The sequence below is a fragment of the Felis catus genome, chromosome C2 (genome assembly GCF_018350175.1).
Source record: "Felis catus isolate Fca126 chromosome C2, F.catus_Fca126_mat1.0, whole genome shotgun sequence".
Taxonomy (NCBI): Eukaryota; Metazoa; Chordata; class Mammalia; order Carnivora; family Felidae; genus Felis; species Felis catus.
This window is the reverse complement of record NC_058376.1, coordinates 76,047,133-76,065,732: the sequence shown is the minus strand read 5'-3', so window position 1 is coordinate 76,065,732 and position 18,600 is coordinate 76,047,133. Positions and strand designations below refer to the sequence as shown.

Sequence of the window (18,600 nt, the reverse complement as noted above, 5' to 3'; positions counted from 1 at the left end):
TTTATATAAAGTTTCAATAGTCATCTAGTTTAAAGATTTTTTTTTATTATTTTAGAGAGAGAGAATATTCAGGTGAAGGGCAGAGGGAGAGGGAAAGAGAGAATTTTAAGCAGTTTCCACACTAAGCAAGGATCCCCTCATGGGTCTTGATCCCACGACCCTGGGACCATGGTCTGAGACAAAATCAAGAGTCAGACACTTAACTGAATGGGTCACACAGGCACCCCAGAGAAGTCATCTAGTTTAATTCTTTCAGTTTTCAAATGAGGAGACAAATTTAAAAAAATATTAATTTCCATAAAATTGCTCAAATTATTGATGAAAAGTCAGGTTTAGAAAACAATAAAATATATTAATATATTACTTTTGGTATACTATTGTTCTTTTTATAACAGAATTTACCCTGAACAGAGCAGAGCAAATTAGATGTAAATTTAATAGCAACAAAAATGTTTCATTCAAATAAACTACTTAGGATTTAGAGGGTTTTTTTTCCTATTTTGTTTTGTTTTTGAAGGATGTTTTTGCCTTCTCAACACTCCTTTTTCTGCACATTGCAAGCTAACCCAAAGCTATGATACAATTTTGCAAAAATAACCTCATTGTAGTATTTCTTAAAGATAGCCATTATTTCTGTGGCAAGAACAGTACATTTCAAAACAACTTAATATGCAAAATAGTCATCTGTTTCCCATAGCTTCTTCACCCTTTTCTTTGCACTTGAATGGATTTCAAGATAAGTAATCTTGAAGAATGATAATCTTGATAAATGTTTTCCTCAATGACAAGAATTCTTCAAACACGTCTAAAAAGAGCAATCGATATTCATTGCTCAAAATCAGAATTATTTAACCTTTACATGATGAATCCAATCTCCTTTCCACCTTGCTGTTTATCATTTATAAAATGCTGGAAGAGTATCACACTTTGTCAAAATGAATTTGAAATTGAGGTATCTTGCAAAATGTATGAATAAGAAGATAAATACACATTGCCATATCACGAAATGAAAATATGTAAACAGCCTCTGGCTACTACATAGATGAGTTGGTAAGCACACAAAGCCAAAAAGTTGTGACTGCATGCTCCAGTACGTGGTAAAACCTCTCCTCTCACTTAATCTTAGCCTGAGACCAAGCATTTAACTTTATGAAAAATCTTAAAAATCAGTTCCTTTTTCATAGGTCCTATGGTGGTCAAAAAGAAAATTTCATGGAATAGACAGTCTTGGGACAATGGAAATAAAGGGCCTTGTAACCAAGAGGCCCATCTACCTTGAACATATATTGCATTTTTGTAACTTTGTATCTTTGGCTCAGACTACTTCTGCCTGGAATGCTGGGTTCCTCCACTGAATTATCACCTCCATTTCCAATATATAATCTATATCTTTTTATAGCATCTTACATACACTCTATCACGTGTGAAAATAATTTTTTGTATAGTTGCCACCATGGAATGCTGGAAAATCCATGACAGTGAGGCCTATGAGGGATGTATCTCTGTATCTCTGTTCTGGGCAGAGGGCCTGGCTCACACTTACCAATTAGTGAGTGAATATGAAAGTACAACGTAGCTGTTTAGTTACTACCAGCTCAATTGAATTGGTTAGGGCACCTGAAAGATTCAGTTCTCTCAAGATCTCCACTGTGAAATGTCACTACAGGCTTAGACAGCCGTGATGAATCATGGCTTCTGAAAGACCATATTTAAAATAAGCCTCTGTTGCCTGGGAACAAAGCAAGTCCCACTGGCAGTTTTATGGATTATCTTACTAAATGCTGATATCAGCAAGAAACCCCTAAGAACGCGGGATAGAAAAAGACCGTAAAAAGGTAAGGAGAAATCAGCATAGTCATGCTTTGTATAGACTTTTACCATTTCCATATACTTTCTTCACTTCTGAATCATTTTATCCATACGATAGATACTATTATTGGTGGTGGTGGTGTTTTTATTATTATATTTCCATATTCTACTGAAATGTTGCTGAAAGTACAGGACCAGCCTGTTTTCTTGGCTTCCTTCTTTTTTTGTGTGTGTGGATTTTCACTTTTTAACGTGTGATTTTAACTCACAAATCAAAACTCTGTTTTAGGTCAAATTTTATATATATATACAAATAAATTATATATATATAAATTATATATTATAAATATAAATATATATATAATATATATAATATAAATATAAATACATACAAATATATATAAATAAATTATATATATATTTTTATATCAAGATGAAGACTATAGCTGTCACATGGGTGAGAGTCTCTCTCTACTCATAAAAACAACGGAACAGCTCTTCCATGTAACTAAACATTCATGTAATTCACAAGAAGAAACTAACTTCTAAAATTATTTTAAAGTTAGTTTTGAAATTATCCTTTTTAGATATGTATTTAAATTATACACACATTACATGTGAGTAACCCCTTTAATAAACAAATTTGGATATGAGCCAGAAAATCATTTTCATGACTGAAGACTAATTCTAAGCACTTGATATATATTAATATCTAGCTTCTTTTTTTCTTTTTTCCAAAGTTAGTGAAGAAAATTTTCAGGACACTTCACAGGGTGTATGTGTAATGTTCTTTTTTATTTTCCTACTCTGCATAAATGAAGTGAGTTTTCATGGAACTAAGTTTCTTCTAAACTGAAACTATGAAGGGACTCATGAGTCAAGGGAGATACCATTAGTTAATAGCGAGGTGCTGGGATGAAAAACTATTGTCTTTTTTACTCAGGAACCTTCAAAACTACAGATTCTAAAAAAGGGTGCCATTTATATATCATGTTTTCAAAATAAAGGGGAAAAATTAAGATACTTCCAAACCGTTATTAAGAAAAATATCTAGTAGAGGTTAAGAACATATCTAAAGATACTGAAAACATAAGACAGAGACGAATAAAGTAACTTAGTTGTGGCACAAATAATCTGATGTATGGATTCAAAATCCTTGCTTTGCTCAGAGGATTAGGGACTGTTTCAGGGAAAAGAGGCATTTGGATCAGAAAGGAATTGGTAAAAAAGACACTAAGACATAGATTTCAAAGCCTTATCATATACAATTTAAAATAGCTTATTAATAATTCTTATATTGATCATATGTGAAGATGGTAATATTTTAGATATATTGGGTTATATATATTGTATTATAAAAATTAATCTTGTCTGTTTCTTATTACCTTAATATAGCTACTTGAAAATTTAAATTACGTATGTGGCTCTCATTATTTATCTATTGGATGGATGCTATTCTAAATAATTTACTTCCTGGGTAACCATAGAATGCTGAACATTCATCTAAGAGTGAAGATTTTTGCTGATGGAAAGGGGGAAATTTTTTCTTATTGAATCTGAACCCTATAGAAAGTTACATTCAACCTTGAGATAATTTCAACCAGAATCCCAGGAAGAAACCATCTAACTAGATTATATGCTGTACAGACTTTAGCAGAGCAGTTCAGAAGATTATGTGGGAGTTAAAATATATGCACATATCCCATTATATAGCAACAAGATATGTGTTCAGAGAAAACTCCCACACACCACTTAGAATACTGGCTTAAATTTTTTCACCAGTAAAGCAACTTTGAATAAAGGAGGAAAAAAAAAAAAAAAACAACTAGCAGTAGTACAGTGAATGCCACATACTGTAGTTAAATGGCAAGGGTTGTTTTGCTTAAAATAAATTTTTCATGACTGTTTTTAAAAAAAAAATGTCTTGCCGGGAATTTTTTTCCTTTGATATGGTCAGATAAAAAACTCATTACTTCTTACTGAAATTTTATGACTGATTCTTTGCATATTTGAAACAATTTGAAGAATATTTATTAAATGCTGTTTTGTGTCAACCTAGCTGAAGTCCAATAGAAGAGATTGGTGCACAAAGAAATAAAATAGTGTAAAAAGTTGAAGAATTGAATTACATCTAAAATGCAAATCAAACATGATTTTGCCTGAGAAGCATATTATTTAATCATACTGTCTTTATTTTTTCTTAAAAATCAGATGACTACTGAAAACCTTTAGCTACTTTTAAAAAACTGTCTCACATGAGCCAAATATGAGAATTGACCCTTAATTTAAATACATTAATATTTTATTCTGAGGACCTGTCAAGAATGATACAGTGCATATGTGTTTCTACTGGCATTTTATATTTCATAATTATTATGTGGGTATCAAAGAAGTGATTTTTTTCCAATCTTTTTGAGTCTTCTGTGAAAAGATTTTGCACTTTCCTAATCAGGCTCTGACATGATTATGTATATGGAGTGTAATTGATTTGCAGAAGAAATGCACCATGATGGCAGTCGCTGCAGACTTGCTCCTTGGTGCCCCACTTAAGCCATGATACAGATTTTTCTGGGGAAAAAGAGGTCAGGTGTTTTGACTCTATGACTCTATACAGTTTTACCGGTGGCCGGCTTTTATATTTCTTTTGAAGCACTAAACTGTAACTATGGCTTGTAGGATGATCCTATAACAATCTTTAAAAGTGTCCAATTAAGAGCCATTCCCCACCTCAAATTTCTAAATCTGAATCAGACTAAACAGAAATTAGCTGATTTTAGCTATTTGCATCTCTTACTATTTAAAATATTATTTCAAAATACATACTTTGAAAGTAATATAATATCACATTTAATATTCAGGTGGCAGATAGCTTAGATGGGACACTTCACTTTTCTTCAGATCATACAGGATTGGTAGAGTATTGGAATATTTAATATATGATTTCCATTTTCCTGGTTTTTATATTTTTGCTTGGTACCTGGCCTTTAAGGGGAGTGAATGGGGAAGGCACATTCAGTAAACTGACCATTAAATAAGATAATTAAAATATAAATAAACATCATGAAATTTTTCGAGTTTTAAAGAACGTTAGGAGTCCAGCCTGGGTGAGATGGAGTTAGTACCAGTCATTCTGTGTTTTGCACTGAATAAAATCTGGACAGAATACACAGAGCAGCTCTTTGAGGACTCTGTAAAGTAGTAAGCAAATTGGGGAAGAGGTCTGGAATTCAATTACTGATGAATTGATGATGACTTTATTATTTTTTTTCCCCAACATCTCCCAGCCAACACTGCACTGTAGTAGACAGAGAGAGCTTGGGAGAAGCCCTTTAAAACTGGTTCAAGTTGCAGAAAGGGAAATCATACTACTCAGATACAATGTGAAAATCTGTTGTATTCTCTCCCTTTTTTCTTGGCCCAGCCCCTAAGTAATCCTGTGGCATAATAAGAACCCACAGTAGCCAAAACTCTGAGCAGAAGAACCTTCCTCTACCTTCAGTTGAGATGTAATTCCAAGAAGGTGGGGCCAACCATCATTGCTTTCTGTCTTATTTGTCCTTCCATTGTTTGGCTCATGATGTGGGCACACTTCAGAAGTGCACTGGAGAGCAGGATAACTAAAGTTCTAGTTTTCTAGCGAAAGATAAAATAGAGGAGCCCCCAGGAACCAGAAAGTATGAGAAGGTCATGGACAGGAAAAAACTAAGGATATCAACCCCAAATAATTGTTTGTAAACCTTGGACTCTTTTCCAAGCTGTACACTTGTGGAGTTGATATTATTTAGCATAAAAAGACTTTGAGAACTGATTAGATATACCACTGCCCATGTCTAAATCTGGCCACTAGGTGGCATATACACCAGACAGATCTAAATAGCAATGAGAATGCTTTGAAAAGTGTACTGGCATTGGAACCACAGACACAGGAGGCTAGTTGGAACTTAAAGACTTAACCTAACCAGGTACTGACTCTAAAAACAAAAATGTCAACACTGTCCAAGGATTTAAAGAAGATTCACAACCTTATAATATAATATTCAAAATGTCCAAGATACAATTAAAAAATTACTTGACATGTGAGTTAGCATGAAATTCTCAACTGTCATGGGAACATGCAATCAATAGACATGAATGGTGAAATTAAAAAGATATTAGAATTATCTGACTTTTAAAACCAAAGGAAACATAGAATGAGTACTAAACAGAAGATATAAAGAAGAACCAAATATGAATTGTAGATCTATACACACAATAACCAATATTAAAATCAAAAACCTCCCTTGACCAGCTCAATAGCAGAATAGAGGTGACAGAGGAAAGAATCAGTGAACTTGAAGATAAATCGATAAAAACCATTCAAGATGAACAATACTGAGGAAAAAAATTGAAAAAATGAAAAGAGCTTTAGACATCTGTGGGTAAATGACAACAACAACAACAAGAACAACAAAAATCTAGCATTCATGTGATTGGCATCTCAAAAGAAGAGGAAAAAGGCAGTGCAGGAAAAATATTTAAAGCAATAATGTCTCAAAGTGTCCCAAATTTGGCAAAAGAACTAGACCGTGGATTCCAGAAGCTCAGTGAATGCCAAACAGAATATACACAAACAAATTCACATCCAGACATATCAAATCAAACTGCTAAAAGTTAAAGGGAAAGAAAAAAGTCCTGAAAGTGCCCAGAGAAAAATGACACATTACCAAGAGGAGAACAAGCATGGAAGCAAGAGAGAAGTGGCACCATGGTTTTAAAGTGCTGAAAGAAAAGAGCTCTCAACCCAGAATTCTCTATCCAGTGAACATATGCTTCAGGAATAGAGATGAAATAAAAACACTTTAAGATAAAGGAAAACTAAGGGAACTCATTGCCAGCAGACCTGCTCTAAGAAATTACTGAAGAAAAATTTTTAGACCGAAAGGAAATACTATGAAAAGCAAACAGGAACTAAGAACAAAAAAAATGCCAAACATCAAGGTAAATATAATTGATTATTCTGTTCTTAAGCTGTTTAAAGTATGTGCAGGTTAAAGCGCAAACTTTAAGTTTGTCTGATAGGGATTTCAAGGTATGTAGATAATCATAATATAAGAGGAGGGGCCAAAGAAACCTATATGGAGGTAAGGTTTTTACATTTCATCCAAAGTGGTAATATATCAATTCTAAATAAATAGTAAAAATTAAACATGCTTATTGTAATCCCTAGAGAAAGCACCAAATAATCCAAAAGAAGTCAGGAAAGGAGAAACAAAGAAATGGAAAACAGAAGGTTAACAGAAGGAACAAACAGAAAGCAAATATAAAAAAGCAAATAAAATCCAAACATATCAATAATTACATTAAATGGAAATGGACAAAACATAACTATTAAGAGATAAAGATTTTCAAGGTGTATAAGAAAAATTAGACAATCAAATTAATCCCTACTTTACAAGCTACCCCCATTTCACAGTGAGGAAAATGAGATTTACAGAGAAATTAACTTGCTCAAGATCCTACACTGACTAGATTTAGATGAGAGTTTTTCTTATAAGTATCGTCGCCTACTACTATACCAAATACTCTGTTTCAGTCCTCTATGGTATTGCTGAGATACGATGATGATGTTATGACAAAATAAGGGTAACGAGGCTGCATCCTGTCAGGACTGTTCACTGGATGGGAGTCATAAGCCTCTGCCAAGGGAATGTGTTACTAGGAGCTCCATTGGAAAAACAAAAAACAAAAAACAATAGCCATATAAGGAGAGAGTCAAAGATGGAAGAAATGGCATCAAGCCCTATAGTAATATAGTAGGTCTGACCCAATTTCCAGCCTCCTTCTGTTGGAAAATAGAGGACCAAGTTTCCCCAGGCTTTTCCTGATAATTGGCTGCCATTCTGACAGAGACAGAGAACCTGAGCTAGTTTCCACGTGTGTTCTTTTGTTGCACTCTCTTTGTATTTAGTAGATTCTAAGCACTGCAACTCAAGACAACCTGAAGTAAATTTCTAACTCTTCCTTTCTCATCATCAGGCAAGTCAAAGGGGACTTAGAACTTTGACAGGCTGTGTTTCTGATGGCAAAGATAAGGACAGGACTGGAGAAATACAGAGTAGATGGGCTGAAATGGTAAAGTACAGAAAAAAATACCACTGAATTGCTTACCCTTCTGGAACACACACAGAGTACTCTTTTCTTGTTTGTGACAGGGTTAGTCAGTGTGCATGTAACAGAGGAAGAGTCGTATGTTGCCTTTTATTTGGTTTCTAGGGGATAGTGCTGGGCAGAAAAGAAAATATCAGGATTGACAATTTTGTTTGCAGAGGACAGTATGCTCTGAGTCAAAGTGTGGAAAATTTCTGTCCCAGGAATTGATGGTCTAATCCAAGACAATAAAACAGACTACGATGCTAAGAGAAATATCATAGCTAAAACTACACGGTCAGGAGAACGTGAACTTCTTTCCAAGTAACAGAGAAGCATGTCTTAGCATGTTCACCCTAAACAAAACGGCATTGTGAGCCATGAAAGGAGAGAGGAGAAATAAAGCCAGTTTTCTATAAAGGTCCAGATAATTCATAGATGCCCTGATAACTTTGGGAGCTACTATCTCAAGACAGCAGCCATGCTTATTGACATAATCCAGATCCAAATATCTTATGCAGAAATGTAAGTACCCATTTGATGCGGCTGTTTAGATAAATATCTCTCTGAGCTCAGACAGACAAAATTGTCCTTGAATCAATTGCAAATATATAGATGAATTTACTATGAGGCTAACTTCAAATCTCTGAATATACCACTACACCTTCTCTAGGAGATTAGGCAAGATGCCAGAAAATGGCAGGGACATGGAAGTGGTGTGGCATCTACCACCACCTGCTATTCAAACTAAGCTTTATCAGGAAGGGAGTCTTCTGCTCATAACTCTCATGGATATTTACAACTTACAAGGTGTCTAGAAATCCAGATTCATCCAGTCTTAAATGGGCACTTAATAAATACGGGTTATGCCTTTTTTAGGAGGTTATTTAGTGGGGTGATTCTCAACTCCTACAGAATGGAATCACCTGTCTTCATTCTAAACCAATTTAATCCTCTTTCTAGGCTTGCAGCTTGAGCCTACATAGTTCTGATATGCTATCAGGATAAGAACCACTGAATAGGTCCAATAATAGGAAGTGCGCAGATCACTTTGTTTCCTTAAATAAATGGAAAAGGCCTGAAAACTAAATCATTTTGATTGATGATTTAATCATTAGAGTCCTTCATGTGGAAGACAGATACATACATTTGACCAGACCTGGGTCTAGTTGTAGAGGCAATGGATGGAGGAAGTAAGAAGGGAGAGCTAACCCCTTCAATTTTTGCTTTTAGGACTAAGTTCTGGGTAACTATGTATCCTCTGTCAGAGAAGTGGATAGCCCTCTGAAAGTCCGCAATTATGTTGGCTATATTCAACAAACCATAGTCATTTGTTTTGAGGCAGTCCAGAAATAACTCTAGCATTTAAGATGGAGAGTGGGTTAGTCAAGTGGGTCAATGTCTCCCTTGCCCATAATTCCATGCTTAGTTTGTATGTGTGTTGAGATGTGCCAACACAGGCTATCTGGTATAGTGTGGGTGGGGTTATACCTCGGTGAAACCATTACATAAGGGTATTGTAATCGATGTTCTCCTATTTAACCAGATGTGCTGAGCTGATAGAATCTGTGTTATTATTCCAGAGTTATCTGGCCAAGGAAAAGAACTACCACTCAAAAAATTAGGGTAAAAAAATGTTAACTAATTCAGAGCTAAGCTAGTCAAGCAAGTGGTATGACAATATGAAAATGCATAGATGCATAAAAAAAAATGAAGCCAAGGATGAAAATGGGGTTGACAAAGACAAACCAAAGCGTAGATAGGCTGACATGTAGTTTGCATATTAAAGACCTCTTCTTTCAGTGTTTCCTTGTGTATGTGTCTGTGTGTTTCTCTGGGTCAGGAACATATTTTTGAAGATGACAGCTTGCAATGGAATGGTAGGGCTAATGCATGAATATCTATATAAGGGACACAGCACATAAATTAAAATATTATTTTCTATATAATATATTCTTTTCTAGATAAGCTTGTCAAATGAGTTAGAAAGATAACATGACAATATCAATAACATTTTAAATTCTTAAGAAATAATTATGAAAGCTCATTTCCAGAGAATGCATATTAATTTCAATTAAAGTATAGTATGTCCCTAAAAAAGCCTACAGGTCAATGACACATTAAGAGAATTTTACAGAAGAAGGTAACTCAAGGACTTGATACCCACCCAGGTGTCATTCACAGGCCAAAGTAAGCAAAAAGGCATTCTCAGGTCCTCAAAGCCTCAGAATTGTTACCAGCTTAAGAGCTTTTGAGAGTGTGCACAAGAATGTTGCAAGCTGACTCAGAGAAGAAAAGTTTGAATAGAAATTTGAAGAGATGCGTAATTGATTATTGAAATAAGTAGGCCAAAATTTAAAATTACAGAATGAAAAAAAATGAAATCAGTGAGAAGCTAAGTAACGATTCTTAAAGTCTAATTAATGTAATTATTGGGGGTATTGATAATTAAATTAATGGAGACTAAGAGAAGAGAGAAAGTTTAAAATGGAGCAAAACCGTGTGTCTTCTATAAGGGCACCTACTCCTTAAGACAAAGAACTGCCAGCAGAATGATCATTTCTGAAACCTCACCCCAGTTTGAGATGAGAAGATGAAGGGCATTGTGGTTAATCCCCCAAAACAGATTGATCTGATCACACAAGATAATCACACAAAGTAGATGATTTGTGATTAATCACTGAATGGGAGTTTTGTCATACATCTGGAAAATTCTGAGTATGTTATGTTTCTCAAAGACTTAATCAGATTAGAATTATTTTTATGAGTCTATCAGCAAACTTCCATCTTAATTTGAATCATAGAGATGAAAATGCCTAGGTGTTCTGATAAAAATAAACCTGAATTAAAAAAAATTTATGAGATTGTTAAAAAAGCTAATGCAGAGGAGCACATGGGTGGCTCAGTTGGTTAAGGGTCTGTCTGACTCTTGATTTCAGCTCAGGTCATGATCTCATGGTTAGTGAGTTTGAGCCTTGCATAGAGCTCTGTACTAACAATGTGGAGCTTGCTTGGGATTCTCTCTTTCCTTCTCTCTGCTTCTCCCCGACTTGAGCTTTCCCTCTTTCTCTCTCTCTCTCTGTCTCAAAATAAATAAATAAACATTTTTTAAAGTGAATGCAATCTTAATTTAATACTGTTACCATGATGAGAATGAGGGAGCATCTCTGGACCAGTTACATCGAGAATATCATGTTCAGTTATGCACTCCAAATTACTAGAATTTGCTCTGAGTGAAGTAAACAGAATGGCAAATAAAACATTTAAAATACCTGAAGATATTTCACATGAGTAGAGACCCTTGAAGATTGGGAAAGAAATGACAATGATCTTGAAATATCTGTATGACTTTTCTATAGGTGAAGGATTAAATTGACATTGACTAGTCCTAGGGATTGAAATATGAAACAATGGGTAAGAGCTACAGAAGAACAAGTTACTTCATATAAAGTAGAAATTTATAAAACCAGTACTGCTGCCATGTATAATAGGCTGCTTTGGGAGATTAATACATTTATCATCATTTGTTGTTCAAATATATGCTATAATCTAGAGAAAAGACTCAAGAATGGTATGTATGTCCATCCCAGATGACTTTGAAATCCCAAGTAGCCCTGAGTTGAAGACTTAAAATAACTGTTGGGTGATATTTTGTAATGGTCTAATCATTACAGGTTTTTTCTTCTTTTTTTATGGTTATGAAAAAGTAGATACATATATACCTTTGATTTAAAGTAGCCAAGATGCATTTTCTAGCCCTCTTTGTAATGCTCATTTAAAAGCACTGACAGATATATACTACGTTGTTGTCAAATGTACCACAGTGGTTTGTATCTTCTTAAGTGACCCTCACAGTGCCTTTGCATAGCGGGCATTTAATCATGTTTAGGGAATTGAATCTATAATGCCTTTATTTCCTCCCCCCCACACACACCGTGGTTTATGGCAGTAACTTTAATCCACTAATATTTGCAAAATTTTTCTAAACCAGGTTTTAGAAAATCCAATGAGATGTGGGAGGAAATACAGTCATTAACAAGTAATGGAAATTTGTTGTTATTTGCTACTCCGTATTCATTTCCATTTCTTCTTGATAAATGGACCCTGAATTCCACTCAAATATTCATCCCTCATCTATGCAGACCTGTATCTTCTTGGGGAAAATACATCCAACAGATACATCTAAGAAAAGGGTCAGATTGACTTAAACTAGTCAATTCATATCAAATTTCTGGCTTCAGTGGCTCATCCAAGTATGGATACATTACCCAATTTGGGCCAATGAGATTTTAGAAAATATTTTTGTTTTTTGGTGGGGAGGGAGGTAGACTGTAAGAGACAGCACTTGATATAAATATGTGGCATCTGCAACTTGTGAAAGAATACCTTACTTGAAGAGGGACATTATCACAGGTGGAGGTGGGCGGAGCTGAAAGCTGCAGACAAATTTAGCCTCAGGCAGTGATGCTGTGAACCTGGAGAATTGCCATTTTGGTTTGGGGATTCTGTTACAAGCAACCACAAGCATCCTAACAGATACGGAGGCTAAAACAAATCCAAAGAGCGCCTTGACAAAACTTTGAATAACTTTTCATTTTTATTGGTATTAACTCAGTTTCCCCCCACCTCCTCATTTGAACCCTCCTTCATTGTTTCATTTGTATTTCCCAATAAGTCGTGATTTTCATGTCTCCACAACTTTTCTTCAAATTATTTCCTCTACTTGAGGGGCCCCTTGTCATCTCTCTTTTATTACTCAGTAGATACCTTTTTTCTTTTCAATCCCTGTCTTCCCTGCAGGCCTCACTGTTGCATTATCAGTTGTATATAAAAGTTTAGTCACATACCTATTGTAACACTTACTTTCAGGTATTTACATTATTTATTTATGTGTCTGCCTTTCTTGGATTTTTTTGAGACTAAAATTTAGGCTATAATCCTTAAACTCAACCAAATCTCTAGCTAGTAAATTATGAATCAATGAATAAATGAATGTGCTATAGTTCTTAACCCTGAAAAAGTAAAACATTAAGTTTACCACCAGTAACTTCATATTGAACAAGTAACTTTTGCTTTGGCTATGATGTTCAATAAAAAAGCTGATTTATTATGATTCTAATTTTGATGTTTTTTTAAAAATAAGGCATAGCACCTTTTCAGTGACAGATTATAAGATAAACACATTGACTTCCCAAAGAAGTTTAATATTAAAAAAAAAAGTGCAAGTATTTTGTCTACATGCATGAGCATCTCAAGATTTTAATTGCTTTTTACTTCAGGAAGGTTGTGATATATAAACATTTTACAAATCTGATCTCAAAAAACAATGATTTGAATAATCTGTGCTTTAATGCAAAAATGAAACATTAATTTGTTCAATTTTCTCATACAACATGTTTATTAAACATTTCAGTGTCAATAATTTCTTAAAATTGTAACATTTAATCTTATAATGGAGCTAATACCAATTCTATTCATAGGAGTGTATTTTGGACTTTTAAACAACTTTAAGTAAAATGAATGCCACTGTCTTTAAGTTGTGCTTGGAGCAAAGACAAAGAAACATTAATTCTTTCCAACTAATAAAACATCTAGTGATGTAATTTTTATTATGAAATTATTTTAAAGCTATTGTATGTTAAATACATTTTGCTTCTGTTACTGAAGCTTAATATATCATCTCTGAATATTAATAATTTTCACTTAATTTAGATTTTAAATATTGAATTTTTAACTTGGGCTGTAAGGAAAAATCCTGAAAAATAAAGATTTGCATTTATCATCTTTTTCCTGCCCTCAAACATAACTTTTCAATCTGATATGACTTATCATGGAATCTGGATCAGGAAGTATAGCTTTTTAAGATAACTTTTCAAAAAAAAATACTTCTACATCAAAGAAGAATTCAGAATCACTTAAGTCTGAAGGAGCATGTGCTTTGATAATTATTTCCATCTGTTCCTTTTTTTATTATAAAGTGGCAATTTATATTACCATTAGAAATATACATTTGTATATAAAGTTTTGCATTCAAACCTCTTTATTTTTTGATTAGCTATGACTAAAGAACACAAGTCAAATAAAAACTCTATATATCCTTATTTCAGAAGCATATGTATATATACACATATATATTTGTAGAACAATCCACTGTTTTAAATGTGACTCTGAGTTAAAAAATGCTATTTACAATTTTATGACAGAGAAATAATCTCAGCCTTTTATGATATTAAAATGAGCAGGGGATTTTTATGTTTGAGTGTGTTTCACCTTGTGCAGACGAAATTAAGTAACATCATGGGAAACCTTCTCAGAGCAAGGCCTTGTAGACTAAGCCATGAAGGTAGAATAGTAGATTTGCTATTTCTGGGTCCATGTTTAAAAAAAATTACTGTTGATGTAGCTATGTTTCTTTGTCAAGAAATCAGTGGTCCCAAATTAGGACCTTCAAATTTCCAATACGTAATAAGTCATTCTTCATTCTTTACTTCTGTCTTAATATTCTCATCTCTTGCTAGTGGCACCACAGGACAATCATCCATACATATAATACCTATCTACAGCAGTGTCATTTCTTAAATTGAAGAATCCTTCTAAAAAGCTACCTGGATTAAAATGAGGCCCATAAAGCATCACAATTTACATCAAATTGATGTCTCTTTATTGTGCCAATCCATAATGGCTAAAAATGTGCTATGAAATTCATATGTAAAATTCAAAACCCAAACTATTACTGTGATCAAGTACAGGATGGCTTGCTGTCCTCCAGTTTCCTGAAGCACAAGTCTCTGAATTAGCAAATGGAACGTCAGCACCATTTTGTTTCCATACCTCAAACTTCTAGCTTAAAAATCAAGTAAAGTATATTGACCAAAGAACTGTTTTGAGATTCTCAAAAGTATCATTTTCATTCTTAAGCCCATTGATTTTGAAGCATGTTACAATGAGGACTCTTGGAATAAACACATCTTAACTTATATGTACATAGTCAATTACAAAGCTTTACTGAAAGTTATATTTTTCCTGAGAATATCCCAATGGATGAAAAAAAAAAGAGTTTATTTGACTTATAGAAACTTAAGAGATGAATGCATTGAGACCCAGAAATTGAAACGATAAAAATCAAAGAATTATTTTACTTGGAAGAAGCCCGGAAAACAAACTATTTAAACTGGCTCATATTTTTGGAAGAAATAGGATAATTATATGTTTGTATTTGGTAATTTAAAAAAAACTAAGACCGTGAATACTGATTTTTTCTATTAAAGGTTTTATGTATCTAAAACGTAAGCAGCAGTTAAGCAAACGTTCACCCTATGCTCTCAACTACAGGTTTTGTCAAGTTAATATGTGAAAGAAAGGTGAGCTTTCCAGTTAATTCTTCAAAATTAATTGTAAATAAGGCAAAGCTAATTTCTGAACAGTTACTGTGGTCAACATTTGCTTAAATGATATGAAAAAAAAATATATAGAAACCAGGTGGTTGGACTCCTGCTTAACTGCTACGAGGAAGAAGACAAATATGAATCTAGATGATAAATCATGGGCAGCCATTGAAAATAGAGGGAGGATTTGTGTTGCAGTTCATATTGCCATCATATTTTTCTTAATATTTAACCAGACTAAATATATTGTAATGAAATCATCAGTGTAATTTATAACACTTTGTGAAACTGTCAATTGTGTTACTGATGAGTTTGTGGGGGGTGTGTGTGTGTGTGTGTATCACCATAAAAGCTCAAGTAATTTCATGCTAAATGAGCCTGTGACCCATTTTGTAGAAGACTCTTTTTTAATTTTTTCAAAGAAAACAAGGCTTTGTGCTTGGGGTTTGTTTGGTCCTAGAAGTGACAGGTGTGTTTAAAAGCAAGTTGAATCAAGAGTGACAAGGAGAAATACAACCAGATTTGTAAGTTTTTTACAAGTGTGTTCTTTTCCTAGAAGAGCAACATTCTTTTTTTTTTAATTTAAATGTCTTTATTTGTTACTTTCAAAATATTTTGTTAAACAAATATCTTTTGCAAAGGTGTGTTCAAAATCCTTGCCGAGGTGCCTAGATGCATAACTTTTATTCTTTACAACCGATAAGGCAAATTCCTCCATTTCATTTGCTGCTAATCTCCTGATAACATAAATTAAGTACTTGGTGAAGGACACAAACCACTATTAAAGAATAATGATTGTGTAGAGTGAGGGGAACTACATTGACTTTGAAAGAATACAGCAACCAATGGCAAGGTCATTTAAGTGAAGGCCTAGAGCTTCTGCAAAGTGTATATATTTTAGGGAATCATATTTGGAACAATACATGCTGGACAGTAGAGCTATAGGAGAAGTAACATGCTACGTCTTCTCATTGATAATATCCATAATTCTGCATACATTTTTAACATTCTGTTTTGTTTGAATTTGGATGTCTCTACACCATCCTGATTTGTAGGACTATGTAGATCTATTTTTTTTTCCAAGGCGATCATATAATGTTCATTTCTTCCCTAATATTTTTCTAATACTTTAGTATTGCCTAGTCCTTACACTGAGTTCTTTTTTTTTTCTTTTCGAGTGCTTTAAGCTCACACAACCCTGTGTGTTGGAACCATAACTGTTAATTCCATATTGTTTTTCTATGCCCCTTGAAAACTCAGTGTATCAAGTTCCTTTCTGTGTTCTAGGAGACAGATTTATTGTCAACTAGACTTATTAACAAGGATATACAGCAACAAGCAAACCACTGGCTTCATAAGATATTAGGTTAGGAATTTCACAGCCATGCCTCCCAATTTCTTGGTGAAATTTGGAAAATATTACATACATAAAACTCTAGTAAGTTTCAAAGGCAACTATAATTTGCTTTGACCAATTTCCTAAAACTTATTTCCTCATGCAAAACTCCTTTTCTTTCTTTCCTGCTGCAAGAGATGGTACAAAACTCTCTAATACAGCTAGACATGCACCTCTACTCTCAAATGTGTGTACAATGTAAACAATCAGACCAAATGATAAGAGCATATAACTTATTCATCACTGCCCAGGCATGGCAATGACACAGAATTCCCAAAAGTTATTTCAGCCTTAGAACACATTTTATTTTTCTAAATGACTAAAAAAAAAAAAAAATGAGATCCTAGACTAATCCCTTTGATAAAAATATGATAATCTCCTAGGTGAATCTGAAATTCTTTTTTTATGAAGGAATGATATCAGCTAATACCATTAAGTTCAACAGAAGTCTATCCTTTGCATGAAACAATCTTAAGTAACAACTTCAAGAATAAAATTTTAAACTTTTAAATGATTCCTGGCTTATACCGTACAGGTGTTAGAAGAATCTATAATTTGTACATGTTAAATATCATGGTAAAAAAAAATCCTGGAAACAGTATGTAATTATGTGTTAATTCCAGATGCCCAAAGAAAATTCAAATTCAAAACACAGCACACATCACAGCATTATCCAAAGTTTAAGTTATTTAGGGTATTACATTGATTTCTAAGTTAAATTCTCCAAAACCCTTGTCTTTAAGATAATAACTTTATTTCACATTTATTATAGCTATGTCTTCATTATAATTGGCCTTTTATTAATAACAACACAATGTTGTGGTGTCTTGATTTATTTTTTCCCTTGATTTTATGTGTGCTAATATTTTGTGCATGTGCATTTTCTACCAAACTGCAACAGGCAAGCTTTGGTTCAATTTCTTTGTCCTACACAAAGGAAGATTTTGAGTGCAGAATCTTAGTCACTAGGTCCTGGGTTGCCATTTTATTTTCCTCTCCTTGGGTGGATTTATTGGAAGGAAATGGGTAAAGGGGAGGGGATAAAGGGAAGGGATGAGAGAGGGACAAAGGGAAGAGTTCTCAGCTATGTTGAATCTTGATTCACGACTTTGCCTCCATTCATGGTTGGTGTTCCAGAACTTTTCCTCGAACGCCCTTGTTTTTCTCCAATTTCATGTAGTGATGGCTCTCTGTACATACACACTGAAAAGCAAAATTACATCAATTACTTATTACAATAGTAGACATCAATTTGGATTCCATAAACATCTCAAATTTAATTTCACAATATTCTTCACTCTCACCACGAGCTCTTCTCTCCTGTGTAAAAACTAGTTTTAACTGGATAACATATTTAGTGGATATAAATGACCCTCTACTAGTTTTATCAGTCGTAACCTTTTAAGTCTTCTTGAACTGTGGACATAGAGTGGTTTCTGCTCTCTTACAGATAAGGCTTGAGTCTTACCTGTCTGCTAACCTATATAACAGGATTTTCATCTAGCGTTAGAGGAGACATTGCGAGCATAACATGAAAAGGATAGAAATAGATATTTTCTTAGTCCTTAGTCTGCAATCTAGTTTGCACAGGAAAAAAAATCCTTATATACATGCTCCTAATCTTTACCTTACTACAAGAAATATGACATTGTTATATCAAATTGAAATATTTTGCACCAATTTTCAGGGCACCCTACATAAGAGGTGATAATAGGAGGGAAGGCAGAGAAATAAATCAACAACGCCATTTTCCCAATTGCTTCAAGTTTGAATATGCAACTGTGAAATTTTAGTTCACATCTACGTAAGACAGTTTCTCTCTCCTCTATTGTTTTGTCTGGCTCCAAAGGTTAGTCATCTGTGAATTATCATGGCTATTGCTAG

The 18,600-nt window shown here is 33.9% G+C and overlaps 1 protein-coding gene across 3 annotated transcripts in view; it reads right to left on the bottom strand.

Moving 5' to 3' along the window:
• Positions 1 to 13,118: 13,118 nt before the first annotated feature.
• FGF12 (fibroblast growth factor 12) overlaps positions 13,119 to 18,600 on the bottom strand; it is a 560,445-nt gene continuing 554,963 nt past the window's right edge. For all 3 annotated transcript variants that reach the window (XM_011286026.4, XM_019839972.3, XM_003991788.6), the window contains one exon: positions 13,119 to 17,919. In XM_011286026.4, coding sequence (XP_011284328.1) covers positions 17,801 to 17,919 — 119 coding nt within the window. In that variant the 3' untranslated portion in view covers positions 13,119 to 17,800. The remainder of the gene's footprint in view (positions 17,920 to 18,600) is intronic.